At 45.5% G+C, this 9304-nt stretch overlaps 1 protein-coding gene across 1 annotated transcript in view; it reads right to left on the reverse strand.

Annotated features, from left to right (window-relative positions):
* Nucleotides 1-9304, reverse strand: part of LOC102813064 (chromosome unknown open reading frame, human C3orf20) — a 148315-nt gene that overhangs the window by 132801 nt on the left and 6210 nt on the right. Inside the window, exons 3-5 of the mRNA XM_006868687.1 lie at nt 8471-8590; nt 5279-5411; nt 3959-4213 (exon numbers count right to left, since the gene is read on the reverse strand). Coding sequence (XP_006868749.1) covers nt 3959-4213; nt 5279-5411; nt 8471-8590 — 508 coding nt within the window. The remainder of the gene's footprint in view (nt 1-3958; nt 4214-5278; nt 5412-8470; nt 8591-9304) is intronic.

The following is a 9304-nucleotide window of genomic DNA, read 5'->3' on the forward strand; positions in this document are numbered from 1 at the left end:
TGTATGATTTGTTGAATGTAAAACTGATGATATGCCCTGTAAACTTTCACTCAATCCACAATAAAAACCTCAAATTAAAAAAAAAAAAAAAATGTGTGACGGACTGCCAGAAGAGCAAACATCTGTGTCCTGGATGAAGTACTGCCATAATGCTCGCTAGAAGCCAGGATGGCAGAACTTTATGCCTCATAGCAGACATGCTGTCATAAGGGACCAGTCACTTGTGAAACACATCATGTTTGGTAGAGTGGAGTGTCTGGGAAAAAGGGAAGACTCCCAGCAAGATCAATCGACACAGTAGCAGCAAGAGTGAGCTCAAACGTAACCACAATTGTTAGGATGGTGCAGGATCACTCAGCAATTTGTTCTGTTGTGCATACAGTCACTATAAGTCAGAACTGACTTGTTAGCACCTAGCAAAAACAATAGTGTGAGAGAAGGCTTTAAGGGAAGGTTTTGATGGGAGAATTGGCTATTGAAGGAAGAGATATGAGGAGGCACTGAAAAACCAAATGGAATGCAGTCTATGATGGTTCCGGGGTCTAAAGCTGACAAGTGCAGTCCCTGGCATGGTTTGAAGATTTTTAGCACCCACAAGGACTGATTTATAACTTTTTACCTATATCCAGTAATCTCTGTGGAAACAGAATCCCAGTGTTCTAGGGGAGCCATGATGTAAGTGGAGTGTTTTCCAAATATTTTCTCTAGTAAGTATTGTGACCCTTTGAAAAGAGTAACACAGATTTTTTCATTCAAAATCATTGGGTCCAGCTTCCTCATCTTATAATCAAGGAAAGTGAGGCACTGGGAAGCGAAGTGACTTGCGCAAGGTCACCAACGACTCGTTCTAGAGCCGTTACTGGCCAGGATGTGACCACAGGCTGAGCCACTGGGCAGGTAGCAGTGGTCTAAAGATGTGGGGTGGCTCACGGTTCTGCGGCCATTGGATCAAAGATGCTAGCAAGTTGGGCTGCTGTGCCCAGAGCATACACCAGTGCCCCTCCCCCTCTGGTCCTGCTGATAGAAACCTAATTCATAGACACAATTGCCTTCAGAGCTCAGGGAGATAATCCTATTAAATGCAATGAAGAGTTAGAGAAGATAGGGGTTGGGGGCCCCCACAAACTATAGCCAGTAGCAGTTACTCTCAAAGGAGGTGGTTGTGTTCAATATCACAGGACACATTGGAAGCAGGGCTGAGCTGAACGTGATGAATGGATTCATTTATGGGCAGAGAAACAATAGGGCTTCTCTGACAAGGCACTTAAATCCTGAATTCCCAGTTCAGTGAAGAGGAGGCCCAGGGAAGGGAGGGGGTTGTTTGCTTGTAAACCTGGTTTGGCAGCCTGGCCTCTGAGAAAGAGAGCTGAAACCGCTCAGAAATCTGTTCTCTTCTTCCAAAACATGGGATTCTGAGTGCCTAGGGACTCTTCTTAGTAAAGTGAGGTCCCCTCCCACCACTGTCCCCCAGCTTTCTGCAGGAGGAAACCATCCTTAAAGGCGCAAAGTGGTGCCTGGGAGAGGCAAGAAGGCACTGGACCCAAATTCCTTTTCTGACAGTAAGTCACACCTGACACCCACAATGGGGGGCTGAGAGCTAATGGGTATGTCTCTCCCACTTTTAATAATTCGTGTAACTAAGACTGCTTCAGTGTTGCCAAATGGATGGGTATCTGGAGTCTGGTCTAGCTCTAGAGTATATTGAGGAGTGAGCAACAGAGACCCTCAGAGGAACACAGGGACCAAGGCGACTTCCTGATTTGTCACAGCATTCTCCAAAGGAAGCCCTTTCCACCCCCTGAATTCATTTGGAAAGACAGAAATCTAACTAATGCTATTCTCTCTAAGGTATAAATGGTCCATTTATTTCATCCTATTAGTTCATTGAACTATTTAATAAATATCTGAGAATGAAGGAAAGCGATCTAACTCGATTTACTCAGAGGTATGCATATTCCATTAGGTACACCCTCTCAAGGCCTTCTAAAAGCCATGGTTTCTGTAAATCTAGTGTTCGCAGACACTACTCATCTGTCAATTTGTCAGACTGTGGTGGCTTGTATATTGCTGTGATGTTGGAACTTACGTCCACATGATGGACAGCTTTCAGCAGAGCTTACAGACTAGGGAAAAGGTGAGGTGGACCATTGAAAACGTTATGAATAGCAGCAGAACACTGCCAGAAGATGAGCCCTCAGGTTGGAAGGCACTTCAAAGACAACTGGGGAAGAACTGCCTCCTCAAATTAGAGACGACCTTAATGACTTTCATTTGGTGATGGAGCACAACTCAAAATGAGAAGAAACAGCTGCAAATATGCATTAATAATTGGAATGTGGAGCGTACAAACTATGAATCTAGGAAATTTTATGTCGTCAGTCCACTTGGTAAAGTGGAGCATTGGCCAAAAAAAAAAAAAAGAAGATCCTCAACCAGATGGATTGCCACAGTGGCAGCAACAATGGGTTCAACCATAGCATCATAAGGATGGAGCAGGGCTGCACAGTGCATAGGGTCTCTCTGAGTCAGAACCAACTGGACAGTTCCTAACAACAACAATAGAGGTCTCAGACACAAATTCATAAACAAGCTTTGTTAGTCTGCAACCTGCTGCAAACACAGGTAATGCTTATAATCACATATTTCTCAGGGAAAAGGTCTGCAGAGCTGTCATCAGGTTCTCACAGAGAACCCTGAGGATGGTTCCTTGCTGGTCATATGCTCATGAACACAGGCAGATCTCAGCTGAGGATAGGTGGGGAGTGTGCCAGGTGGACATGGGGGTGAGGGCTCAGACTTCAAATATGTGGATCTTTGTGGCGAAGTAGGTAAGGAATAGGGAGCTTGACCATTAAGTCAGTCAGTAATAGCACAGGAAGAAGACGCCCAAGTGCCCAAGAGTCGGTTCCGAGTCTTAGTGATCCTGTATTGTAGGGGTAGGGAAACTTTTTCCTGAAAAAATTTACATCATTCTCGGGCCTTACAAAATATAGCTTGCTATATTTGATCAAACATTTAATTAACACACCTAATATGATGGCTGGAATCCTAGTGTAGCCCTGTGGGTTGATGTGCTGGACTGCAAAGTGGTTTTGAACCACAAAGTTGGTGGCTCAAAGTCACCAGCTGATCCTCAGAAACCCTATACAGGGTCACTATGGGTCAGAACTCGACAGCATTTAACAACAACAACAACTATGTGATGGCTGGAATTGCAGTTATCTTGGCAGAGCTAGACCAAATGGTTTCATGGGTCTAACAGCCTTGGAAACCCTGTTACAGGGTCACTATGAGTCGGAACCGACTCCACGGCACATAACCACCACCACCATATAGCCTGCAGGCCAGACATCCCCCACCCCTGCTGTATAGGGTTTCCAAAGAGTGACTGGTGAGTTTGAACAGCCGACCTTGCCATTCAAACTGACCTTCTCTGTCTTCAACCTCTTCTCATCTGGCAGATCCTTGGAAGCAGGGGCTATCTATCATATTCCTAGCCATTGTTAGGTTGCTTATATGTAGTAAGGATTTGGTTGATCTGGAATGAACAGCATTTGGGACTTGGAACTTGGTACTTCTTCCTTTGACCCTCTTGATCTGACCTGGACAGATTCTTAATCCCCTTGAGGACCTATCACCAAGTTTCTCTGATCAACTAAAGGATCAAAGTCAACACCTAGGTTTTTTCAAGCCCTGGAATTCCAAGTAAGTCCCAGGGTTGTACAAATGGTTAAGTGTTTGGCCGAGCCCACCTCCATCTACCTCAGAAGAAAGGCCTGGTATTCTGCTTGTGAAAAACTAGCCACTGAAACCCTACAGAGCACAGTTCTACTCTGACAGACAGACTTCAGTGGCCTGGAGTTGGAAGCAACTACACAGCAAGTAGTTTGGTTTCTTTGGTTTGGGGTAGCAGGGACTGAGTTGTTGGGGAGAAATGGAGCACCGAATGAAAGGATACTAAACAAAAGAGGACCCGTCATAGAAGGTATAATGCAACTTGATGGTCTTCTTGGGCCCTTTCCACTCTTGAGAATGCCGACCATAGTGAATGTGGTGAGCTGGCTGGTAGGAGGTAGGAGTGTGAGGCTGCTGGGAACTCAGGGACTGAGCTTGGGAAGTAGGTGGTGGATGAATGGGTATCTTTGTCTTGTAGTTGCGTAATATCACCGGGTAGGAGACATTCCTCCCTCTCCACAAGGACCTCTCAGCTTCTCTGCAGAGAAGTGGACCAACATGTCTTCTGTCTACTTGGCTCTCACTCTCCAGGGAAGCTCTAGATACCCATTCTGTTTTCCCCAGCACCCCAGACTCCCATCCCATCCTCTGTCCTCAGAAATACCCACTCCCCACCCTACTCCTTTCTCCTCAAAAACAGTGCTTTTAGGAAGAATCAGGAAGGTCCCAGCATCTCTCGAAGACCAAGTTCTTGCCTGATGTCTGGATTTCCACCTTTAGCACTAGGCTGAGGACCTAGAGCGCAGAACAGTGCGCAGAATGGGGAGATGAAGTGAGCTAAGGAGACTGCTCACTCTCAGCCCTGGGGCTGCAAGGAAAGAACACTGACGTCCACGATATCAGTGCAGAGGTTACTTCACAGCAGCAGTTATGCTCGTTGACCCAGTTACTCTCTGGAGATGTACAAGCCTTAGATAGTACATGTACATTCACGTGTACATGCCTTAAATAGTACATGTGCATGTTCCTAAGCCGATGATCTGAGACTTTGGCTCCACCTCATCATAAATATCAGTAATAATCAATGTAAATAGCTTTTTGTCTTGTTTTGAGAAGTATTTTTTAAGAGAGAGGTGTTTCTATAAAAGTAGAACATCTGACAAATTACATTAAGAAATAAAAATCCAGGACACAGAGTCTTTACAGTGAAAAGACCCACGAAAGGGGCATCGTCAGTGAGGTTGCCTGTTACAGAGATAACGAGCACTGCACTTGAAGCCAGACAGAAGCGGCCGTGTGACTGACCGCAAAGTGGACAGGAACCTAGTCTCACTCATCAGCTAGGAGTGAGGATGAAGAGGGTTAGGCATGGGAAAATGACTGGGAAAGCTGTGTTTGAGGGACAGACACCACTGCTGTCATTATTATCATGACTAACTGGCTGGCATGTCCTGGCATGGTTCAGACATGCTTCCTTGTCTGCCCTTTCCTGCACAAATGGGTACTAGCACCCACCCCCTTTTAGGACATCCCATCTCAGCCTTGCTGTGGGGCAAGATGGCATGGAGGACACCAGACTACCCCTAATCTTCGGGGTGCTCACATATGGCGACACATCTCTTGTAGCTTTTCCCGGGCCTCTGGGCAGGGGTCGCTGACCTCCACATAGTCACAGACAGAGGTCCCTGCTGCATGGAGCAAGGGTGGACTTACTTCTTCCAGAGTTTTGGATTTGCCTGTTCCAAGAGATTGGGAGGGACTTAGAAAATGGTTTCTTAAGCAGCTGTATTCATCTGGGGGTGAAGGTGGGAGGAGACAGGAGAACAGCATCCCTCAAGAGTCAAGATAATGGAGGCATGATTTTATGCCTCTTGGGGGCCAGAATCCTTGACAGATAGATGCCTTACACAAAAGACTCGAATCTACACAAGTCAATTGTTAAGCACATATTAGGGACCCACTTGTGAAAAGTGAGGAGCCAGCCCACTCAACATGGCTGCACCCATTCCCTTTTGATGCTTCTCAGGAAAGACAAAAAACAAAACAAAACAGAAAACACCTTCAATTTTGTCTAAACCAACTTTCCCATTTCTCTACTGTTGACTAAGCTCAGAGCTTCTTCAGGGGACAGAATTTATAATTTGAGATTAAATGACAATGGCTTGGATTTATTGAACTTATTTTTGCTGTTATCTTCTGTAGCAAGTGTTGAATGATCTGAGGATATGAGCAAATAAAGCTATAGAGGTGACCCTAAAATGACTCTGAGTGTCTGGGGTCTCTATTTGGAAATGTACCTCCAAGACCAGCTGACCCCCGATCCACCAGCAGCTATCGAATCTTCTTCATTATCTGCTGGTCGACCTTCACCTCGTTTCAGGAACCAAACAGGCTTTAAGCAAGGGGAATTTTCAGGCTCCCACAAAACCCTGCTCTGGTAGCGTAGTGGTTACGAATCGGACTGCTAATCTCACAGTCCGCAGTTCAAAACTACCAGCTGTTCCGCGGGAGAAAGATGAGGCAGTCTACTCCCGTAAAGATTTACAGCCTTAGAATCCCTGTACAGTGTCGCTATGAGTCAGAACCGATACCACGGCACACAATAACAACAACAAGACCCTGTGGGCCTCCAACTTCAGCCATGCTTGTGGTCAGACACCCTTGGAGTTTCTGGCTAGTGCTTGGGCACTGTTCCTACTATTTATTATCCCCACCAGTTCCTGGTCCTTTCTGCCATTTCTCCTGCCACTCAAGGCCTGAGACCTGGCTACCTGGGCTGACCTTCTGCTGATTTGAGTATCCAGTGCTGACCTGGCCTCGGAGGCCTGGGCCCCAGTGCTGACAGCTTCTTGCTCTGACTAGGAACACTGTCAACACATTCCCCCAGTTCCCTTCCTCAAAGGTGGGACTTCCTGTCAGATGTAGCTACTGTCCCCTCAGGGACTTGGTATGATGCCAGAGGTCTGTCTCCTGCAAGTCTTCCTGCCCCATACCATGAAGGGGCGGGGGGCGGATGGGCAACTGATGAGCTATGACAGCACATGTGTATGGAATAGATAATGGAAGGCCCAAACTAAAAATGACTTAAAACCAGAATGACTACATAACATATTGTCCAAACTGGGCAAGCTTAAAAATAGAAAGGAGGCATAATTGATAATTATGCCAGGACAATAAGCAAAAACTGGGACATTGCTGGGCAAGCTAGGACAAATGGTTACTTTACGTATAAACTGTTAGGGATAGTCAATCAGCGATGGTAATAGGGATATGTAAGAATAATTCCTAGCCAATATCAAGAACCTATAACAAAGGCAGCATCACTAAACATACATCCTAGTGGGGATGCTGTAACACACAAGGCATAATGAAAAAAATGTATCTAAATGGGATGACAGGGACCACAGGAACACAGACAAAGAGAAACGCTAACAGGCTTATTGAATCATGGCTTTGAAACAATCTCACTGAAATTATCATCATCCTGAAGGCCATTAGGAAGAATCATATAATCACTGGGTTCCTTGCAGAGCCTTCTTTTCCCTCAAAATGTCTTTGTAGATTTGTTAAGGAATGTGTTAAGAGCAGGAACAAATGAAACAGATGGTGGACCGATGCTCTGAGTTAGTGGGCACATGAGATGCACTGCATCCACAGAGGTAAAGGACTGAAAGTGAGAGATGAACAGGTGGATCTACTTGCTACCCTAGGAAGCTCCCTTGGGAAGACTGCATTCATTCCCAGCAGTTAGAACCGTGACTGACACTGAACATTTATTCCATAACTGAAAGGCTACAGGACAAACTCAATATGGTGAGTAGCAAAATAAAGGTAGACAATGAGAAATCAAATATGTGTTTCAGCTCCGTCAACACTGCCCCGTACCCATCACCACCCTCATTTTACCAATGAGAAGAGTGGGGCCTGGGAGGGAGGAGGCAAGTCACAGCACTCAGGGGCAGGGGCAGGAATCAAATCCAAGCGTCTCAACTTCCAGGCTTACCTCCAGAGTCTGTGGAAATCAATTGGACAGTCTTTGAGAATTCCTACCTCCCATATCCTACATTACCTATGTGATACACCCCTCCCGTCCCATCGTAGCCCTGGGCTGTGTTGGAAGTTCTGGAAGGCCTTGTCTGCATCTCTCCCATTCCAACTCACCTCTCCCTTCCCTATCCTTCTACTCATCTGCCATCTGGTGTGTCTTCTTCCCACACAAACTAGCCCAGCGTTGGACACACAACTGGCATCTCTTAGATTTGCTATCTCAACATCTCTGCTCAAATTTTGGTTCTATCACTTGCCGTGTGACTAGGATGATACAAATGGCTCTGAGCAAAGGGGCTGAGTTTGGGATACTCTTGTGGTTGTTGTTAAGTGCTGTTGAGTCAGTGCCAACTCATAGCAACCCTGTATAGGGTTTCCAAGGAGTGGAGTAGTTGGTGAGTTTGAATCGCCAAGCTTGCAGTTCAAATTGACCTTGTGGTCCAGTGCTTATGCTACAGCGTCACACCAGGACTCCATAGGAGGTGGGAACTGTGGGCTTGGTGGGTTGTCCCAGGTGAGGAAAGTGCTTTTCCAGGAGTGGAGGACATGGAGATTTCCAGAGGATGAGACTACTGGTGGAATAATGGGGTTGAGATTCATCAGTCTTATGTGGAAAGAGTGTGTCAGAGCTGCGGGACCTCCAGTACACCTTTCCTATTAGAAAACCAAATCGAGCCATCCCACCATCTCTAGACTGTCCCTCCCCCACACCACCACCAAAGATGGTCTTGCTGAAAATCATGTCTACCTGTTTTCTTCTTGCCTTCCCTTACGGTGGAGAGAGAAAAGCTCAGACAACCTGTTGAAGACTGGTAAATGAGCTGATATGGCGAGTTCACTCCCAGGATGGACATGTTATTGAAAGAATCTAGAGTAGAAAAGAAAAAGTTTTCATTTCTTTTACAACCAAAAATGTAAAATAGACTTCTTTTCTAGCAGTGTGATGAACCAGATATTTTAAAGTATTCTGTTCTTATAAAACAATTGTTGTTGTTTTTGTTGTGTACCATTGAGTTGGTCCCGACCCATAGCAACCCTGTATAGGGTTTCCAAGGAGCTACTGGTCAGCTTGAACTGCCAGCCCTGCAGTTCAAACAGCTTTGCAGTCTGGCACATTAACTCACAGTGCCACACCAGGACTCCTATAAAACAATAAGGTCCTAGGAAAGATAGACTTCTTCACACACTGGCAGGCTCAATAATGAAGAGAAATCTAAGGTTCCCATCTACACCATGTCCCCCATCCATATACCTCAAGTGTGAACTGACAGCAGAGCAGGATGCAGGGACTGGAAGGCACAAAAGGGGGTGAACTTTATAGGCAAATGCAGATATATCAAAAGTGAACATTTAGAATATTTAGAATCAAGCAAAAAATGAAAGCACACAGTCTTTGTGATACAGCAAAAAGCAGTGGTCAGGGGAAAAGTCATAGCAATAAATGCCTACATTAAAAAAAAGAGAAAGAGAAGATGGAAAAGCTCCACATCATCAGTGAAGACAAGGCCAGGGGCAGACTGTGGAACAGACCATCAATTACTGATATGCAAATTCAAATTAAAGCTGAAGAAAATGAAAATAA

Source organism: Chrysochloris asiatica, unplaced genomic scaffold (assembly GCF_000296735.1).
Source record: "Chrysochloris asiatica unplaced genomic scaffold, ChrAsi1.0 scaffold00121, whole genome shotgun sequence".
NCBI classification, from domain to species: domain Eukaryota; kingdom Metazoa; phylum Chordata; class Mammalia; order Afrosoricida; family Chrysochloridae; genus Chrysochloris; species Chrysochloris asiatica.